At 28.9% G+C, this 23,363-nt stretch overlaps 1 protein-coding gene across 1 annotated transcript; it reads right to left on the minus strand.

Annotated features, from left to right (window-relative positions):
- Positions 1-1,309: 1,309 nt before the first annotated feature.
- LOC123297219 (sodium/potassium-transporting ATPase subunit beta-2-like) lies at positions 1,310-23,363 on the minus strand. The gene is made up of 6 exons (XM_044878805.1): positions 22,950-23,363; positions 4,733-4,990; positions 3,941-4,122; positions 3,229-3,330; positions 2,956-3,121; positions 1,310-1,639 (listed from the first exon to the last, which is right to left on the minus strand). The coding sequence occupies exons 1-6, from the start codon at positions 23,098-23,100 to the stop codon at positions 1,530-1,532; spliced, it is 969 nt and encodes a 322-aa protein (XP_044734740.1). The 5' UTR covers positions 23,101-23,363; the 3' UTR covers positions 1,310-1,529.

A 23,363-nucleotide genomic window follows, 5' to 3' on the forward strand; every position in this document is an offset into this window, starting at 1 on the left:
GGGCCAAGCCACTTCTCTATTTGTTTTTAATTACCTTTTCAATGCATCATAATTAATGGCTGTGAGAATATGTCAAACAAATTTAGATTATGTTAAAAAAAACAATGAGGCTGTTTGTCATATTCAATAAGTTTTTTAACAAGACTGCCACAGCTAAATTCGAATTATTTTTCATTACACTCACCCAGTTATATTTATACATATTATGTTAAAGTATTATGTACAGTAATATGACTACAAACCACAAATATGCATGTAGGTTTCTTTTCTTTCGAATGTTAAGTGCGGGATCATTGAAAAGCTATTTGAAAACAAGATCATAGTAGTTTACATAGCGACTTTAACAGCCGGGTCAAATTATTAGGAAGATTGATTTTTTTTTATTACCTCATATTTATACAGTCAGGAATCAGATAATATGAATTTAGTATCAGTTTACAGAAATAACGACTTAATAAACAAATAATAATATTTATTTAAATTTATCAAAATAATTATAATGGTTTAAATATAAAAAGTAATTTAAATTAAAATCTTCAAAATACTTTTTATTTATGTAATAGTACAACAATTTTTTTTAAAATAACATTAAAGAAATTATTTAAATTTTAACAGTTCATATAAGTTTTATATTAAATTTTTGTGTAAAGAATGAGCTTCCTCAGAAAGATAGATATACAAATGATATGCAGATATACATTTATCTAAATAAGTGTAGTTTTGAACTTATCAGTCGTAAACTAATCTATGATAAAATTGTTTAAATCACTCTGTTTGTTGGATTTTTATCTGTTTCAGAAAACATAGATACTTATTTAATTAATTACTCAACTATGTATCACTTAAATGTTGGTAGTTCGGTAAATTTTACCACATTATATTGAAAATTTTTTAAGGAAATATAATGGTATCATTGCTATTTGTAAATTAGTTACTCCTTTAATGAAACTCAACTACAGTAAGCCAAAAAGATTGCAATCAAATAGATAGTCGTTGTAGTAATGACGCATTCTGAATATTATATAAGAAGTTGATCGCTTTTTCTTGAGCTTAAAAAAATTATATATAAAATAGTTCAGTAATCAATCGAAGTATCTTGTTTTCCTTAATTATTTAAATGCTTGACTGGATCTTTATGAAAAATATGTTACAAGGAAATTACCACAATAGTAAATTGATTTCGATTCAATTTTTAATTAAATTTTAAACTTGTTTAGAAGTACTATGAAATTACGTCGAATTAAAATGTCTAAAATTAATAGGATAATTAAGTACAATAATGACTTAAAAAATAACAAATATTACAATATAAATACAAGAAATATTTAATTATATTTTTATGGCACTAAACAGTTTTGTTTAAGATTAGACATTATTGCATATTGATATACTTTTTTGAATACATCGTTGGTTTATTAAAGAATACAATAACACTTAATTATATTATATAGGTAAGTTGTGTATATAATTAGAATTGAAATAAGATACCTACTATAAAATTAATTAAATACACTAATTATCCACAATCGTTAGTCAATCATTATTTCGAAATGTGTCGAACCTTCTCGAAATGTGTCACCACCATGGTATACAATATTTTTAGCCCACGCACGACATTCTATGCTGATTATCATATGTACTAAAAAAAAAAAAGAAAGAACGAATTATTGGTATTTTTTTTAAATTTCTTTTATTACTCGAATTTTAATATTCAAATTTTCTCGAATAATTTTAATTTATAATAAGTCTTTATTTCTATTTGTATCAAAATAAAATCTTATTATTCGAAGCTAATTTGAAATTTATATTCGGAGAAATTATAATTATTCGAATATTTAATTATCATTTTAACCAACACATTGAAAAATTAATCCTGTAGGGTAACTATACAATTTCCTAAAAGAAATGGCGGACTCAGGATCATTTAAAAGTTACCTTCTCTTAGAAAATTGTTCCTTATAAAAAAGAAAGTAACTTTATAAGTAATGTAATATAAATCCATGAACCCTAACTCTCTGCCGAGTGGTAAATAATCTCCTGAATCGATGTAGAGTATTTTCTCTTATAGGAAATATTTATGGAAGAACGGCCATTTTCGAGATATAGCGGTTTCGGGTGTGGTTAAAGTAAACTGGAAAAAGGCAACCGCAAACTGACAGTATCACGGCAATTTGCAATTAAGCGTAAGAGAAAGCTGCTGTAAAACAGTGTAAAGAAAGTAAAAACTGAAAAATTTTTGGCGCTTGGCAAATAACTTTCATAACGGCCGCACAAACGTTACACAATACTGGAAGACATTTGCTGGTGTCCTGCGAGTATACTTGACGCACGGAAGACAGTGTGAAAAAAAGGACTTTTAGAGTTTACTCTATAAAGGAAGTAAGAAAAGCCTCACTAGAAAGTAAGGCTTCTAAGGTTTCTAGTCAACTAGAAGCCGCGCCAGTGCTAAGAGACTAATGTGAAATATGTGCAGGAGAAATTTAAACTTCTTTTAACAACAAAATCAATCAAAAGAAGCCTAAAAATACGCATTTCTTCTTCAAATACTCAAGAAATTCTTCGAAAAATTTTAACATTCTATTCCTGAATTATAAAATATATTCTCTGGATTTTGCAACCTCATTTACCGTGTTTTTTTATAGAGGAACTATTTTTTAATTTTAATTTTTCTCTTGTTGGTAACCAAGATCGAGATAATTCTAAAAATGAAGGTAAAATTTTAAGTGCTTAAAAGATGTCTACTTATGGCCTGATTATTTTTTTATTGAAAATTATTTCTCTAATTTATTTACCCTTCAAGATATTTCAGATTATCGATTAATATGGGCCACCCTGTAGGTATATGACTAAAAAAAATGCTACAATTTGACTAAAAGGCTTATTTACCAGATTGAATGTTGCTCTATACCTCTTAGATTATTTGTAAATATCACTTATAATATTAATTATGCTTACAATTAGGTCTTAATAATCTCACAACCACCAACGGATTTAAATATCCTTGAGTATTTGTAAATGGATAAAAATAAGATGGAAAACCTCGATTTATGTACTCAATAGAACCAAGATTCTCACGATCACCTGGATCTTGTCCCTCGCAAGTTACCCATATCTGATTTCTCTGAAAATAAAATATGCATGTATTCAAAAACAACTTACAGCCAAAGAAGTAATCTACGTAAAATAAGCTTTAGTAAACACAAAAACAAATAAAGACATAAGCATTACCTGCAGTGGTGGTAAACTTCTGATATGGGCTTTCAATTCCTCTGGCATTGCTGCTGGCAAATCATCGGGATCATTGTAAAATTCTGGTTGCCAACCATATATCTTTGAAAATGAAAAGAAAAAACGACAAAAAATTAGACTGGCTAAAGTCAAATTTTCGTTTAAACGGTTTTATAATGCATCTACTAGATTAAATAATTTATGCAGAGGTTTTAGGGCAAATCTTAACAAAGAAGATGTTTTTTTTTTAATTTTCATAAGATGCTTCGTTACCGATCGCGTCCGGCATTTCCGAAGCACTTATTTTTGCATTTTCGCAAATAGCGCGGCAAATTTTATATTATTTTGCTACGAAAAACAAAAAGATACCATTAAAAGCTAAAATTTAAGAACAGAACCCAATTCCTGTGAGTCATACAAGCTGAGAACAGATTTGACTCTACATACTCTAATTTTTTTGCTCCACACCATCTATTTTTGTTTTTTTATCAAAATGCTTTTTCCCTTTTTTTTCCGTTTTGCAAGAAACCTGTTTTTCGCACTTTTCCGATTTTTTTTAACAACTTCCTATACTGCAATTTTTTCCAAAGTATGTTTTCTTAAAAACTACTATTTTTCTCCTAATTATACCGCTAAAAAACTGGACAGGAGAATTATCTTAAATTTTAAAATCTTTAATTGCTTGCGGACTCTATAGATTATTTTAACTTACCTTATTCAATTTTACAAATATACAAGGCGATGATTTGTTATAACTATATCCATTTTGTGGTGAACATGGACCAAAGTTCCCAACATCTACGGCACAAACCTTACCGGGCGCAGGTGGTTTATCAAAATCACAAATTTGTTGATTTTTACCACCGCCAGGTAGTTTGGAATTATTTGTATACACTGTAAATTTAAATTACAAATTTATCAGTAAATAATTTATTTTACATCTATACGTGAAAGGCATACATACAAAATTTTCATAGAAAAGCAAGTTGGGAGACAAATAGAACGATCGGTAAGTTTTTATAAAAAAAAAGGATCAAAATTAAACATCTTTCTGAAAAATGGATCTTTTTCAAATTGATTTTTATCGTTTTCTTGATGGTTTAAGCGATTTTTTAGTTCAGATTTTATGGAAAAAACAATTTCTGGGCATAGCAAAGACGAATAGTTTCATTAAAGGAATTAAAAAATTTTTTTTCAAATTGTGGTTTTTTTTTAGATAATGCAAAAATTTTTAGTGTTATTGTGTAGGTACTTTTATGGGTTTTTCCGTGAATGTGATTTTGGAATTTTTGTTTTATGTAAACCGCATTAATCTCTTGCTAATTTAACAATTTAATGACACCAAGGTACCGTAAAATTTTTTTTTATTTTTCAATAATAAATCACTAATCAACTGATTTAAAACTTTGGTTATAATTAAACAACTTTTGGAATAACCCCGTTCATTTAACTCGTTTTCATGAATCTCTTTGTAGGTACACCAATATTATTTTAAATTCCTTACATTCTAAAAAGTTATCCAAAATTTCTGTCCATTCTTTTATGCTAGTTTGATTTTGTGCTTCATACCAAATTAATGATTCTTGTTCAAAATTCAATGGTATTGGACGAAAACCTAAACCAGGATTTTTGCCTATCCGACTTTCTTCTAATTTCCATTTTGGTTCATGTTCATCGAGTGTAGACATCCATCCATACATACATATTGCAAACAGCGCAGCAAGAACAGTATAAAATATTGCGTAAAAAAGAAATAATTGACCTGAAATAGTAAAACACAAATTAAAAAAAAGGAATCTTGGTTTATTTATTACCAACTCTATTTTGTTTAGTTCGAAACATTTGTTCATAAATTTAGCTACGGACTTGGCCTATATTTTAGCCTTACTATCTCTATTTTGAGAATTCAATATCATTTCACTTTCATTCGTAAAACAGTCCAAGTTCGAAAAATTTGAACAGTAAGACGGATTTGAATGCGGTTTTCTTCATTCGATTTGTTAGAGCATTAGAAAATTTTGTGACCTACTTGATTTATAAGAAACTAAAAATATGCAATTTGCATAAATAATATGCATTTTATAATTGCATTTTAAATTGACCGTAAATATACTCGAATGAAGAAAGCATTCAATTCCGTCTTACTGTTCAAATTTTTCAAACTTCTGGCTCAATTCTACCCCAGCTGTATCGAAAACGATAGAATAAATATAAATAGGTTTATCGTGTAATAATTAACAATATTTTTATGCATGTATAATATCTATGTATGTGTATATCATGTATATGTGTTTAATTGCTGAACGATATTTATGCATGAAATTAAAAATAATAAAAATAAAAATAAACAATCACTACTTATTTCAATCAATCTACAGGTATGCTATAAGCTATTCTAAAAAAATCCAGTGTGATCCAGTACAAACTGATTAACTTAAAATACCGGCTTCATCATTATTATAATATTAATATAAAAAATGAAAACCTTGCATCCACTCACACTATAGAAAATAAATAAACAAAAAAATGTTCTTACTACTTAACTTAGACAGTCATCAGTTTATAAATGCAATAATATCAATGGATATCGGAATTTAATTGATAAAATAAATTACTCAAGTATGAATTAAGACACTATACTGGTGGGTACGTACAATTGATTGATTGAGAAGTACGCAAAATATGAACGTTTTAAAATTATCTTTGAACATTTCCATCCCTTAACAAAATTCTGGAGATTAATTAGATGTTATATTTTATTTCAACCTTAATTTTAAATTGATCCTGAATGTTGTGTTATTTTCAAGATAAGCATTTTTCTATTTTTAAGTATTGAAGATAATTAATTTGATAGATTATTCAGATAATCATTTTCAAAAAAAAAAACTATGTTTTGTTAAACTTTTTTTCTACTTTTAACATATTTGTGTAAAAAAATTGCCTATATTTTACAATTTTTTAACAATGGGTCCGATTTTCGAAATTGAGATTTTCAACATATCATTACGTTTCATGGTTAGTTAAGACAGGGCTTTAACACTTCGTTGAGATGTCGATCGAAGCGTATTAACAGAAGTATGACTTGAAAAGAATTTCATAACATTTTGCAGATTCGGTTCGATTTTATTTTTTTAAACTATTTATTATGGTGGGAAGTTATTCGTGTGGACCTCAAGGGTTGCACCCAAAGGTATGGTACTATTATTTTATCTATGGTTGCACCAGACCTTATCCACGGCTTGTTTGTTTTAAGTATTGTCTGTATATACAAAACTCTAAGACCTGCGTAAACTCGAATGCCTAGTTTATTCTCTGAGGTAAACTGGACGCAAAGTTGGTGGTGCTTTGCCTGGGGTGTGAAAATTTCACACGAGTCGTCTAGTTGTTAGAAATACCTCATGTTAATAGTATTTCTGTATTTAAAAATGTGCTACAGTGAAATATTACAAAAATGTCTGTTTTGCACATGTATTTAAATACAAGAAAAAAAATTAAAATAAAGTGTTTTTAACAATTTAAAATAAAGATTTTAAAATAAAATTACCTGTCATTAGTCTGAATTAGGATTTTGACGAGGGATGTTCAAAGATTATTTTATATTACTTATTCCCAACATTAAATAGAATGTAACTCAACCTTTACAAAAGAATTAATTATTAAGAGATCCACCCAAAAAAATTAATTATCCTATTTGTTTAAAAAATTGTTAATCACAGTATTTTTGGAAGGCTAACTTAGATCGGAATTTAGCTCTGTCTAAGTGACACTAATTGAAGAAAACGAAGAAAATATATACCATTAAAAATTTTAAAAAACGTTGCTTATAAAATTTAACATTCAAATTTGGAGGCCATATTAAATAATATCTCGTTTATAAAACATATGTGCTGAGAATAATTTTTTCAAAAAACTTGATAACATTATTATCACGAGTGTTTATTTACAAAAAAAAATTGTTTCATACTGAATTCATTTAAAATTACTGTTTCTATGAAGAGCTTGGTATAATGGGTAATGAATACATTTTTGTTGGCTGATACTCGAATTATATTTTTAAAAAAAGTTATAATAAAATGAACAATTCATTTTTGTATGAATATCGATGGGGTTTTGTTTTATAGCATTATTAAAATTGCACGCTTCTCTACCCCATTATGTATATTGAGTTTTATATTATAAATGTAATATTCGATAAATATTAGAGGTAGAAAACCAAGCCTTGCTTGAATTGCATTGAATCGAATCATTTGCTTAAATGAAAATTTATATTTATTATCAGTCTTTATTATTAAAATTTTGTAAATTAATTAGGCTATTATCGTTAGTCAAAAATAAATTATGAAATTTGAAAAGAGTTAAAATTTATGTAAAAATATACTTAAATATTCTGATTTCGAGTCATAAAAGCACATTTTTCTTTTAAAATATTAAAATAAAAAATCGTAATTTTTTAACTGAGAGCCGTAAGCCTTGCTGTGATGTCATATCGGTATGAGCCATGGACCATCAATTAGTTCAGTGTAGACAGCTGGGTATAATATATCCATAGATAATAAGTATTTATATTTATTATAATTAGATGTCTATGAATATATCTGTCAAACTTATTTGTGTTATTTCGTGTAATGATACCGATATTACGTCACCAAATTGGATGCCCACGTTTTTGACAGTTTAAAATTTAATTTAAGTTTTTGGGAAGAAAGCGTGTGTATTTTTCAGAAATAAATTTTTGGTGGCTTTTTATTAGCAAAATCAACATTTTGAAGTACTTTTTCAAAAATAGTAGAATACCCTATTACAAAAATATACCCTTTTTCCTGTAACATATAATATATATTTAAGTCTTATATGGAAACCCATTATAATAATAGTTTAGAGCACCAAAACTGTTCTCCCCCTTGAAGATGTATTTTTAATTAGAAATAAATTATCTAAACGTTTTAAGAAATTCCGGGTTTAAATTACAATAAATCAAATTAAATATTTTTAAGTATTTGCACGTGGGGGATTCACTTTTTAATATAATAATGAAAACAAAAGTTTTGAATTTTTTTTTAAGAAATGATATAAAATTATGTTTTAATTGTGATTTAATGGTAGCATTCATTATTATTAATTAATTCGTAAAAATAACATTTTATATTATTCTACTGAAAAATGAAAACTATTGATAAATATTGAACTAAATTTCCAATCATCAGATCGCGACCAATAATGTGTAAATTATACCATACGTTTAATTTACATCTTGGAATAGGCATCTCCCACGAGTATGACAGAGTACATGCATTATGCAATGCATATAAGAAAGAGGTGTTATATAAATTATCAAATCAATTAATAATATTTGTATTCAATAAAAAGCCCCCACTCCCTACCTCTACAGGCACACAGCAGAAGGACCATCATACGGCTTAAAGGGAACCGAAGCTACAACACACTTTTGCTTAACGCATGTACTCTGTCATAATCGTAGGAGATGCCTATGCCAAGATGTAAATTAAACGCATGGTATACAGTGCGTTCATTACAAAAGTATCCACCCTTATTAACTCTTGACCTGATGTTATTATTGTTTTGTGTGAAAACACGTTGATTAAGATATCGAGGGGAAGTTCAAAAATGATACCTAGAGAATTTTAGGTTTCACCCCTTTGCCCCTAGCCACCCCAACTTTGAAATTGCAAATAACACCCCCTACTTTGTTGAACTTCATTTAAAACTCTATTCAACCATGATAAAAAAAATTGAAATCGATCGATTGGTTCTTACGATAGACTGCACAAAAGATGGAAGTTATCTGAGGTGATTATTGTTTTGAGTGAAAACACGTCGATTTAGATATCGACGGCGAAGTTCTAAAATGGTACTTACAGAAGTTTAGGTCTCATCCATTCATCCCCACCCACCTCGACTTTGAAATTTTCAATAACATCTCCTACCTTGTGATACCTCTTTTGAAAGGGCATACGATTTTCTCTTCACCCATGGTAAAAAAATCGATCGATTGGTTCTTAAAATAAACTACCTTGATATAATATACCTTGATATACCTTAATATACATTGATATATTTCATATATACGTGGTTTAAATAACCATATCAAAAAAATATTTAATAATAAGAAAATCTATTAGAGGAGGAAATAGGGCCTTAGTGAAGGAGACCTGCTGCTCAAGAGTTTTTTTTTTTTAGTATTTATGATTATGATTTTGTGTATACAGAAAATTAATGGAAAAATAACTATAATATTTATACGTAGTGATAATAATGATAATAAACATAATATTATTTAATTACCACGTATAATTTAATATTTACAAATTATATTACCTGCCTATCAACTAACGTGTGTAGTGTGTCCGTGTTAAATCGGAAATCATATGCAAAGTAACTAATATTTAAATTATAAGTAAATATCTTCAAAGTTTTCAAAATTTTCATGAAGTATGGACAAGATAAACTTTCTTTTTATATTTTACATTCCTGAAGCGGTAGCCTTTTGGACTCTTATTTCCCATTGAACTCCTGAGTTAAGTACGAACATAGTTTCAAACTTTTTGCAAAATTTTTGAAACAATGATGCGATCAATTGCTTAGAGTGAAGGGAAAACAATGCACAGCAAAAATTAGAGTTTCTCATGTCAAGTCTGCAAGCTTTCATAAATCTAAATCAATTTATAATTATTTACAAACCTTTTTGAGCATTGATTTGGTTATTCGCGACTCCAAACCACCATAGATAACATTTTAATGGCTATCTATGGTTTCTTGAGATCGCGAATTGTCCATCATCAGGACCGTAACTAGGGCGTGAAAAAGGAGGCACCCGCCACCGGCGTTTTGCATGTAAAACAAAAAGTTAGTAAAGAATTTTGTAGAAAGCGCTCATTAATTTACAGTATTTGTAGAAAAAAGTACTATAGAAAACTCTCAAAGCTCCGAAATAGCGCGCCTCTGTCTAAACAAAGGCGCGCTGTTCTCGATCGCATCGATTGCATTTTTTCGATATTCAAATTTTCTAAAAAAATTCCATGGATTTCGATCGCAGCACCTCCTTTCGGAGCCAATTTTAAAGCATCCACCTCAAACACTCTCACAAAAGTTCATCAAAATTTGCCCAGTCGGTTACGAGTAATTCAATCACATACATATACATGAGCAGTAGAATTAAGTATATATAAACATCATGTCTCTATGCATAAAAGGTAAGTCTTATTTTACCAAATTTCTTGTTTTGCATTCCCGATTAGCCATTTATTCTGATACAACCGGTAGATAAAGTTGTAACAAATTGCATTTGTACTAACGTCTATTAATTCATACAAATTATGTTAGTTAACCAGAAAGTTTTTAATCTGACTCTAAATGCTTTACGCACTAAAGATTAACCATAACTAAACACGCATCGATTATTATACCATGTATATATGAAATATACATAGTATTATAAGTTTAGTCCCAAGTTTGTAACGCTTAAAAATAATGATGCTAGGAAAAAAATTTTGTCATAGGTGTTCATAGAATCACCTAATTAGTCCATTTCCGGTTGTCCGTCCGTCCGTCCGTCCGTCTGTGGTCACGATAACTCAAAAACGAAAAAAGATATCGAGCTGAAATTTTTACAGCGTACTCAGGACGTAAAAAGTGAGGTCGAGTTCGTAAATGAGCATCATAGGTCAATTGGGTCTTGGGTCCGTAGGACCCATCTTATAAACCGTTAGAGATAGAACAAAAGTTTAAATATAAAAAATGTTCCTTATCAAAAATTAAACAACTTTTGTTTGAAACATTTTTTCGTAAACATCACTGTTTACCCGTGAGGGCGCCAATTAGGCGGAAATTTTATAATATGTGTACAAACTATACACTAAATGTCGGTCGGTAATGCAGAACACTATAAAGTCATTTACATATGTACTATACTTGATTATCAGTTATGTATGTGTCACATGTTTGTATGTGTAATAAAGAAATCAACACTTACTATGCATGGTATTTCAACAATTAACTCAGTCAATTGTTTGTTTTCACTTGTTTTTATATTACAAACTGATCTATTAATATAATTATATTACATGTTATTTGATTTTAATTAATTATCTATTAAATGTAATTATTATAAATTATAATAATATAACTAACAATATTCAATGATTTTGTTAAGTCTGTTTATAATAAATACATGCAATATATATTTAAATGCTACAGTTGGGCACAGTTTTTAAAACATTTTTATTCAAATGGATTTACGTTCTACAATCTACATGTATTTCGGGACAAAACATGTGCATGTACCTTTACAAATTTTGCAGTATATTAATTGTTACCTGTGTACTGCACATTTATGGATCGGCCAGTGCCCAGCGATCTAAGGCGGATCTACTTGCTTTGTTTACTGGCTGGAAGGTTGCGGGTTCGAATCCAAGCAGCGGCAATTTGAACAAAAATAGTTAATGGGGTTAAATTGATCACACTGTCGTCACTTGGATAAGAACGGAGTAAAAGAAGTTTAATCAATTTAAATTAATGAAGATTAAAAATAATGATGTGAGTGCTCTCTATGATAGACGTGGACTGAAAAATGGAGGTTAAACCCCAATATTATTATTTTTATTATTATTGTACTGCACATTTATTTGCGCTTTCATATATTTAATAGACTAGCTTGTTTGAGAAGGTTAGGATGCAATTTTGAATTGCCTCAAGATTTAGCAAAGACCTTCGAAAAAAAACATGTTACCCAATAATAGAATTTTTTAATATACATTTTTAAATTATAGCTCATGTGTTATCCTGATGTATTAACTATATTATTATAAAGTTTCATTCAAATCCATTCAGTAATTTTTACATGAAAGCGTAACAAACAAACACACAAACAACCTTACTTTCACATTCATAATATATATATCTAGGGATCTTATAAATTAGATAAGCAAAACTGGTTAAAACTGTGCAGTATTTTTGCTTAAAATAATTTATTGAAAAAAAATTTGATATTCAGGAATATTTAGATATATGTATAGAAACTATTAATAAATAACGACATGTGACATCTTTGGATAATTTAATAAGTATATTAGATAGTAAGTTTATATAAAAGTTTTAAAATAAGATAAATATTTTAAAATAAATTATTTATTTAAAAGTAATGGTCATTATTTATTTAATAATTATAATGTTTCAATGATATAGGTAATATTTATAATTTGTATACATTATACATTGAACAAAAGCATAGAAATTCTATCATTTTGTATAAGTGGGTCCCAAATAAGCAGAGCCCAATACCTTGAACCCTTGAACAGAATCGGTTTATCCTAATTGCGCTACTGTACAACAAAATATAGAGGCAATTTGTAACGACACTTGAAGTAACAACTTCAAATTAAATCTATTATTTAAGATCAGTCGATTTTGATCGGTGTGAAGGCACCATAATTAATCTGTTAATATCGTTGAAGAAGAGTTTGATAGAGATAAGTCAGACATCAATCATTGCCATTAAAGAAATGAAAATAGTCGTAAATAAAATCTATTTGGCCAAGACATTTGAGAAATAAGTAGACTATTAACTACAAAAAAAGAAAATTTTAAAAATCCTAATCAGATTGATAGTAGCCTACGGAAGCACAAAATCCATCCATACACAACAAACGAAATGGTTTAATCATGTATAATAAGAATAGACGCAGTCATGGGCGCTGCCAGGATTACATTAAGGGGTGCATCTGCATCTACACTTGGGTTGATCAAAACAATCGAGTTTTTCTTTTACTTTCGATACTGAAAAATTGGTACTGTACGATTACTGTAGGATTAAAACCATTCCATAGCTGAGTCAAGGCATAATCACTTAACATCTTCTTCTGTGGCTAAGAACCTGAACAAATTTATTATTCTTCATAATAAGTATCTTATCGTTTAGCATAACTCGTAAAGAAACAGATTGGGATTTTTTATATGCTAGTATATTTTATATTTCCGAGGCTCAAAAGAGAGTCATTCCTAAAAATTAGCATTTTTGGGAAATACTTTCCCTCACTTCTTGAGAAAGAACGCTCTCACCAGTGTTTCAAAAAGCAGTCTGAAACGATCGTAAACAAAACCTAGGAGATTTTGAAATGCGTAAGGGCGCAATGTCAATAAAACTCAGGTAAACGTATACGGAGGGAAATGCTCAGGTAAACGGTCTTTGATACACTTGCGCATAATATCGGAATACAAATTAACTAAACATTTGCCAAAAAGTTCACCTGAGAAGTCTTCAAAGCCAACATGAATAATAGCAAAAATTCAAGTTTTCTCTGGTATCCATTGAACGAAGGTATGACAAATCTCATTATTTCGAGTTTTGTTATTCGATGAGATCTTTACAAATTTCATATGACCACCATCTATTTGAAAATCCTTACTCAAATTTGTTACAGTGACAGAAAATATACCCACAAGCTTCAACTTAGTTTTCATTGCCCTTTTGGCGTGAACTCAACCTTCAAAGATGAATGAAATTGAATAGTTGTTATCGGAGAAGATATTATCTCATCTCAAGATGTTATGAAACACATCTTGAAAAAAAAACCTTGGGAATCATATGATGTTGTGTAAATCATTTGTAAAAAAAAAAATTGTAACAAAAAAAAAACATATGGTCGTTAAAAAATGATGGCCACATACTGCGTTCAATAATAGGGCCTTGTACTAATTATACTTTTCATAAGAAATAAAAACTGTACAAGTAAAGATAATTTATAATTAGCCTATCTCAAGGGCGATTTTACTTATTTATTGATAGGTGAGAGGCGAAAATATTGTCTACGGTAGGTGGAATATATAATATGTAATACATAATATTTGTTACTTCAAAAATTTTGCCGGTTTTTCTCAAGGTTAAACTATTGTATAAGGGTACAAAAAAATTTGTTGAATTAGGTAATGGATTGAAACTATTTAAAAGAAAATTTAATGGATTTGATTTACATTATATGTATACCTCAAGTTTATTCGTGATGTATGCAAAGTTCTCTCTATATACAGATTAGAAGAGATTATTGAACGTGTTTTTTTATTTCATTTGGCAATATTTTATTTAATTTTCTACCCTAAAAACTCCAAGTAGTCTACGAATGAGAAAGCCCAAAAGCCTGCTATCGAGAAGCAAAAATTTTATCCGAATAGAAGAAAAATTATAAGAAAGATAGTAAAGTCGGAAAAGTCGAAAAAATAAAACGAATAAAAGTCTGGAATATAGTGAATGAAATAGAAAATTAATAACGATGATTGAATACTTGACTAAAAATGCTTTTTCGAAATCGTCCTGATTTTTTTGCTGTTCGTGTGATGTATACTATTTTTCTTTATTTTCTGTGGAAAGTACGTACTTGTTGCTTCTGTTGGCAGGTCGAAAGTCACGCATTTATCCTGGTACCAAATCAAAAATGTCGGGATAAAGAAAAAACACAATTTTGCTGTTCAAAATAATACAATCCTTCACGAAGAATTTAAGCCTACGATCGTTTCTCTAGGCCATTCCAATCTTAGACAATGGTCGATTTATAAGAATGACCCTTTTCCCGAAAAATTCGCTATAAAAACCGCAATTTTCTATTTTTTCAAAATGATATTTTTCTACTCGGTAGTGCAGTCCGCCATCAAATTAGCAACGAGTAACATACACAATAAGAGTAATTACGATTAGCTATTTCATACTGATGATGACTACTTGGTAGTCGAAATACGTATTTATACAATACAAAAATTGTTCTAAGATATTGGGGCAAAAATCGAAATTTATTACTCGGTAGAGATATATAATATTTTATGTTTATTACAAATAATTATATAAAAAATTGAACCGTTCACAGGGAAAACAAAAAACGATGATTTTCGCTCAAATTTCGCGATTTCCGGAGAATACCCAATGAAATCGTAACCAGCCTATGTCGATTCGATAGGTTTTTTTATTCTTTACTACTATCTCACTTAAGTTTTTTGTAGATTGCTTTATTTTTTTTGTAGATTGCATATTTTTTTTTTTTTTTTTATAAATAGGAAATTTAAATTTTGCACCAGCTGGAAAATACAAAAGAATTTTTTTTCTATCCTACCTAATTTTTTGAAGCAGTTTATCTTTGATAAAACTAAAAAAAAACTCTTGTATAGTTCCGACAGAAAATATAAAGGCCACATTGACAAGGAAAGGACCGCCTTCTGAGAATAAAATGTGAAAAAGAAATAATCAAATAATATACAGTATGAAGATTTTTTGTTATTGACTGGACAACCCTGTAGTTTAATCAAAGTTTGAAATATGGACACCTTCATATATGTAATACGTAAACATATATGGTCAGTTCCTATAAGTGGAAGGCGTTCGGACTAAGTGAAACAGATAGTGTATCGTTCTCTCACTCTTCCGATCGCATTTGTCAGCTCTGCGCATGTAATACATATTTTAGAGAATTCTCAAGCATGCGCAGTATAGATAAAATGTCTCGAACGAGAGAGAAAACAAATATTGTCGGCACCGTAATGTTTGGACATTCTTTCCCGTACCAACTGCCCATATAGGAGTATATTACATATATGGGACACCTTACTCTCGATTAGTATTGTTTTTATAAAGAATGAATTTGTTCCAAAATTACAATTGGTCTTTTGTCCTCTTGATACTTTGATCGGCGGATATACTGTATTGCATACTCTTAAATAAACGTAAATAATATTGAATTGTATAATAGATACCTACTAGATACGTTCCCTATACTGGGAGGTTAATTTAAGCCGAATCTATACAAAACAAAGTAAACTTTGTCCGCCCAGAGCCCGCCACGGTATTTTAAATATTTTAGTTAAATTTATTACCCTTTCTTCTGAAAAGTATTTTTTTATTTTTGAGGAGAAATACTTTATAATAACATCAAGTAGCCAATAATATGTATATATTCATTACCGATACAATCTTCTATCTTCTGTTAATCAAATACATATTCCCTTTGTCATTTCACTTTTGAATACACAAACAGTACATATATACTGTCTCTCTCATTTACTTATAAACATAAATTACATATCTCACTCATAACAAAATCACACACATATATAAATTTTTATTTATTTTTGAAACATTATTATGTTTCGTATTTTTTAACTATTGAAAGAAATATGATATGTACTTGTACATTTCATTTTACTGTCTTATCTTATTATCTATATTATTTTGGAAAACAAATTACAGGTTCGAATTTTCATGTCTCTGGGAATGCGGGCATCAATAATTTCTGGAATAATGCAATTTAAATAAAATGCTTGCAATTTTGGAAGCATTACAATCTTCCAAAGATCATTATCCCTAACGATTTTTTTGACTGCAATTTCTTTTCCATTATAAATTACCAAATCGCATAATTCACTTTTTGTAATATCAATTGCCCTTGTATTTGATAATAGTAAGGGTAAAAAGCTTACCTGTTTTTATTTCCCTCTACAGTGTAACTTTTTTGTTTATTTGTGGCCAAAATATCTTATTAACGAAACGAAGCATTTAATGTCTACAATGTCTTCGGTCCCAACCAAACCACCGGGACTGACCCAAGACAAGGATTTTCAAAATCAATAAACAGGCCGCATTTTTCAATTTCTACATTATTCTGTATTTCATACAGATTTAATGCCACCGTTTCATTGATACGACCATATTCCATTGATTTTGAAAATACTTACTCCCCCATTTAGTAAATTTTCAACTAAATTATGTCAGGAAGTTGTTTCTTTACGATTAATCAACATATGTTTGTGAAGTTTTCGCCATTTTGCATTGTCATGTTGACCCCTTGTTTCTTCCTCGACTTTTTTTTTTGATGGTACGTTGTTTTTTAATCGTAAAAGAAATGTTTTTGCTTCCTCTAACATGGCCTCTTCACAAATATTTGGTTGGGAGTTAAAAGGCCCGTAGTTTTTATCAGGTTCTTTTCATAGCTTTATTGGCCGTTTTGATAAATACTTTACTAAATGTTTTACCAATGATCGTGCATTTAGGTGAAGATGGGCCTAAATGGCAACTAGGTCCACTTGTATGCGATAGAGCAGCGTCAACGCTACGCATTTCATACCCACCTCGTTTCGTTAAGCTTGTCCTCTTCCCCTCATTAAATTTGGACACTAACGACAGGTATCTATAAAAAACAATTAAAATCCTTCCACCCAAATGCTTTCTTATAATTATTTAGTTTCCAGTTTAATACCATACCTCTCTGCTTCATTGGTTGATTCGTCGAAAGCTACACGATCTGCTTTCCTAATAATGGGGTTAAATATTAACAGGCTCAACTTTATTCAATTCCCAATACATAAGAGAGAGTAATATATCTTTATTATGCGATGAAAAGGAGCGACGTCAAATAGTTATTATTTTTCTGTAAACACTCCTTCTTATCATACCTGTGTTGTGTAGGTGGAGGTACAAATATCATACTACATTATTTTATAACACACAACAAATATTCATTGCATTTTGTATATGCATACAACATTGTGTGTATTCTCTTATTATTCTTTTATTGAAAGCGTTTTTCCCTCTTATAATGAAAAGTAAAGAAAAATTTTGAAATTTTCATTCACCAATTGGATAGGAATGCTATTTTATTCCATTTAATTAAATATGAATTTTTTCGAATTTAATTATATATTCGTTTTGAAAATGAAAATTGGGGAAATTAATGAAAATTTTGAAAAATCAAGATAGACAAAAGGGGTAGATTTGAAAGTAGTACAACATATCCAAATTTCAAATTGAAATAATATTTGGTTCAAGAGATTGGTAGGAAAAACCATCAAACGATTTTTTCGAATACAATTTCTTTTCCATTATAAATAACAAAGTCGCAGACTGCTTGTTAGGTAATATTTAATTGCCCTTGTATTTAATATTAAAAGAGATCCGCATCAACTTGAAATGGTTTTAAATGGACTTTAGTAAAATAATTTATATACAATTCTTGATTTTATAAGCTTAATATACCTTATTTTAGATCCCAATTATAATTTAAAAGTTCATATCAGCATTTATTTCATATAAGTTTAATTTTTCTTACCAATGTAAAATTTGTAAATGAGCTCATGCTGTGTGTCGTGAAGCGACCCTCATAATTTTTGAAATATAAATGTGGATTCATAATTTAATAAAAAACTAACCGATAAAACAAATTAGCTTATCAATTTCTAAACAAAAGGTTCAGGAGATGCTGAAAATTTTCGTCCTTTTTGCCCTAAAACTAACCGTTCTCGAAATATAGCCATTTTCTCACTTTCACATGTAAGTTAAAAAATACGTATTCGACCAATACACAATAAAATTAAAAAAAAAAAAATCATTATGGGTATAACATTTTCCAAATTCTCGAGTTTTCCCAAAATTTTGCATTGATGTTATTTGGAAAAACATAACAAGCAAGAGGTTTAAGAGATGCCCAAGTTGTCCGTCTTACTCTATAATTTTAGAAACTGAAAAAATTTAAGATAATTACCTTGAATTGGACTGAACTAAACGGCTAGTAGACGCTTCAATATCAGGGAAAGTTACATTTTCAGTCGAGCTAATAAATTATATTATATAAAATTTGTTTTAAAAAATTGATTTAAAAACATACCTAAAAGTTTTCTGTGATCGAAACTAAACGTCTATTTATAAAAAAAATATTATTAAATTATGGTTAAAATAATTAGGTTATTAGAATAGCAGTATAATGTACACACCTTCTATATAAAAATCCACGTCAAAATAAAACACTTTAAAATAAATTTACACAAAGCTTCTTCTTTAACTCTTTAAAAAACTGAAAATTTTTGTCACTAAAAAATGAAAATATCACTTAAAACTCAGTGGCACTAGGAAAAGATAAAACAAACCATATTCTATATAGACAGGCATACAAGTTTAAACAGACCTAACTAAACGAGGAGAAATTGAATACACATACACACACAACGTTTTATTGCTTATATTGTAGATAGGAAGGAGAATTGTAAAAATATATAAAATTGAAAGTATTTTTCCTACCAATAATGAAAAGTAAAGGAAAATTTTGAAATTTTTGCAAATGTATACTTTGCAAATGCTATTTGCTATGTTAAGGCTATCTCGAATTTTTTCGAATTTAATTATATATTCGTTTTGAAAATGAAAATTGGGGAAATTAATGAAAATTTTGAAAAATCAAGCTAGACATAACAGGTAGATTTGAAAGTAGTACAACATATCCAAATTTCAAATTGAAATAATATTTGGTTCAACAGATTGGTAGGAAAAACGATCTAAAATTTAATACATTGATAAAAAATATGTATAGAACACCCTTAAGGTATTTCGATACCGTAAAAATGAAAATTATACCAAAAATTCGTCTTTTGTAAATAATTTATATCGATTCTATGTACCGTTAATGAGAAATTAACTCATAATGTCAGTGTTTTTAGTCAGCCTTAAATGATTTTATTGAATATTAAATATTCTTATCGTAAAATAGTTACGTCAAATTATTATTTTTTCATCATTGAAATTTTATAAAACAATCTATTATTTACTCAAAAAAAATTGTAATATTTTATCTTTTTTATTATTTTAAAAGTTATTGTAGGTACTTTTAAAAGTAAGGAATTATTTTACAACTCTCGTATTATAAAATCTACTTTTCTTCTACAATCAAGATTCCTAACCATTACAAACTTAATGTTTAGAGTAGGTAGACTAAACATTTAATATCCTCGATTCCTCGAATATGATTACATACCTATATCCAAAGTAAAATTTTAATAACGCAAGAAGCCTGTCGGCCCTTATTATAAAAATGCTTGTTTGAAAACTCTTATCTACAAAATATGACGATAATAATATAAAATACAATTATTATAAATATCAAAACAAATGTTATAACAAGTGAAAACAAACAATTGACTGAGTTAATTGTTTAAATACCATGTATAGACAGTGTTAATTACTCTGTCGCACTACACATACACATATATAACTGATATACCCATATAATACATACTATAAAATTTGCGCATAATTTGCGCTCTCACGGGTAAACAGTGATGTTTACGAAAAAATGTTTCAAACAAAAGTTGTTTATTTTTTTTATAAAGAACATTTTTTACATTTAAACTTTTGTTCTATCTCTAACGGTTTACAAGTCCTACGAACCCAAGACCCAATTCACCTATGTTGCTCTTTTACGAACTCGACCTCACTTTTTACGTCCTCAGCACGATATAAAAATTTTAGTTTGATATCTCTTTTCGTTTTTGAGTAATCGTGATGACGGACAAGCGACAGACAGACAGACAACCGAAAATAGACTAATTAGGTGAATCTATGAACAACTATACCAAAATTTTGTTCATAGCATCAATATTTTTAAGCGTTACAAACTTGGGACTAAACTTAGTATACCTTGGTATATTTTCATATACATGGTATAATAAAGCCGGGTGTACATACAAAAAAAAATCTAAATAATAATAAAATAGTTTAAAGTGCACTAAAATTTCCCATTCAAATATTTTTTACAACCAAAAGTAATACAAATCCTAAAGACGAAATTTGAATATTTTAATTCTTTTGGTTTTTTCGAAATATTCTTTAATGATCATTAAAGCACACGTGCACACACAGATAAATTAAAAATTGAAAATAAAATTCAGATAACACTACAATTATTACAAGTAATCAAAAGTATACCGTGTGTGTTTGAAGCATCTAGGGATAGAATTATGTCTGTAGTATGACTGAATACAGAATACATTCATTAAGTAATGCATCTAAAAGAGAGGTATTATATACATGCATTGGATTACCAATACATGTATACCAAAGGAATACCAATAAACAGAATACAAACACGTATTTCCAAAAGCATTCACATACTAGTAATGATTGAACGTTATCAAAGCAATTAATAATATTTGTATGCAACAAATCTCCCACTCTCTGCAGGCATACAACAGCTTGTCCTATCGTATCTGTTTATCGTATCTGTAGTCTTACTCTTTTAGATGCATTACTAAACGAATGTATTCTGTATTCAGTCATACTACAGACATAATTCTATCCCAAGATGCTTCAAACACACACGGTATAAATTATGCTTATAGATTAGGAGATAATGGCAGAAAACGTTCTCCCATTTTCTACTGCATGCCTTTTTAAGAATTAATAAATTATCCTAAAATATGAAAGATAGAGTGGTTATTGACAGCTACACGCTTACACGCCATAAAGACTTTTTGTAAAGAATTTTAGTGGTTTTCTGTGATATTGTATTGCCTGCCTCTGTAACATAAGGTAGTGCAAACAAAGTCAAGCTATAAATTGATACATCGGCATGCAATTTACAGCGCGAGCGGCTGGATGGGCTCAAAGGGTACGTAAAAATGAGAAAAAAATCACATTTATCATATTTCCGTGTTTTCAAAATGCATGCCTAAAAAAAATTCTAAAAAATACTTTTGAAAATTTTCGAAAATCACATAATTGCCTTTTTGCCGCTATTGTGGTGGTTTTTAAACTCTTCTAATTTATAAAAAAAAAATGCAAACACTGACATTCAACACTTGCTATACAAGGTATTTCAACAATTAACTCAGTCAATTCCTTGTTTTCACTTGAAAACCATCAAATTAGTTTAAAAAAGGAGATCCATCATTTTCAACCAATCAAATTAGCCAAATTTTTATCAAAATCTAAACTATCAAATAATTACTTCAACTTTTTTAAAGTTCTAGCTTTTTTTGGAGAATAATTCGCTCTCACTAGTTGAAGCTCTCTCTAAATTTTCAAATTAGTATCTTTTTTTAGTTTTGGAGAAAATGTACATCAAAGTTTTATCATAATTTGCGTTCTCACGGGGAAAAATGGTGACGTTTACGAAAGAATGTTTCAAATAAAAGTTGTTTATTTTTTTTAACGAATATTTTTTCCATTTAAACTTTTGACAAAACTCAATTGACCTATTTTCCCATTTACGAACTCAATATCTTTTGATATCTTTTTTCGTTTTTGAGTTATCGTGTTTACGTACGGACGGACGGACAAACGGAAATGAACTAATTAGTTGATTTTATGAACACCTATATACCCAAATTTTTTTCTTAGGTACCATCAATGTTTCTAAGCGTTACAAACTTGGGACTAAAATTAGTAGGTATACCTTGACGTATACTTGTAGGTATACCTTTTCGTATATACAGGATAAAAAAAATGAGTGTGGTAATGAAAAAATAAGTGAACTATTGAAAATGCGTACGGTAATGAACTACTTAGCCCACGCATAATGAGTGACGTAAAGGTTCTTAGCTCACGGGCGCAGATAGTAAGCATGGATTTAATATTACATTAGTAAATTTTGTTCAATTTTGACTATTGAGCCTTAAAAAAAGACTTGAGTTTCATAATACATTAAAATTTCTAGGGTTGCTAAACGAACTTTAATGAATGAATGATCAAAGAAAATTATGTTTCTTTTATGAAAGTGTAACAATTCTTTTAGAATTATGAAAAATTAAATTCTTTGGCGGAAAAGAGACTGATCTAAAACTGAAAACAGTGAAAAAAAGTAAAATAAACAACTAAATCTGACCTAAATCACTCACTTGGTTGGCTAAATAAAAAGTACAAAACCAAAGCACTAAATACTAAAAAAACATAAATTAAAACCTACCCCAACTTTTAAAAGTCCGACCTAATATTTCATTAGTTTCTGGATTCCACAATCCTTTACGAAATTTCTCCCAATTTGTTGATGTATCAGCCTTTCTCAAATAATCAAATTCGTATACACCATTTTCAGTATGTTTTCCAGGTATCGACATTTTTTTTACCAGAATAAATAACAAACAAACAAAAAGTAAAAGTTAAAACTTAATATTCAAAACAAACAAAATTTTATAAAAATGAATTGAAAAAAGAATTCTTTAATCAATTCATGATCAGTCTTGAACGCACACAGGTTTTATAAATAGAAGTGTAGGTAACAATTAATTTAAAACATAGTCTCAGATTCAAAGTGTTTAAACACACAACACGCTCTTCCACGCAACTCTGTGGTTTTTTTTATCACATGAATAAGCTATGT

Source organism: Chrysoperla carnea, chromosome 1 (assembly GCF_905475395.1).
Source record: "Chrysoperla carnea chromosome 1, inChrCarn1.1, whole genome shotgun sequence".
In the NCBI taxonomy this organism is placed as follows: Eukaryota; Metazoa; Arthropoda; class Insecta; order Neuroptera; family Chrysopidae; genus Chrysoperla; species Chrysoperla carnea.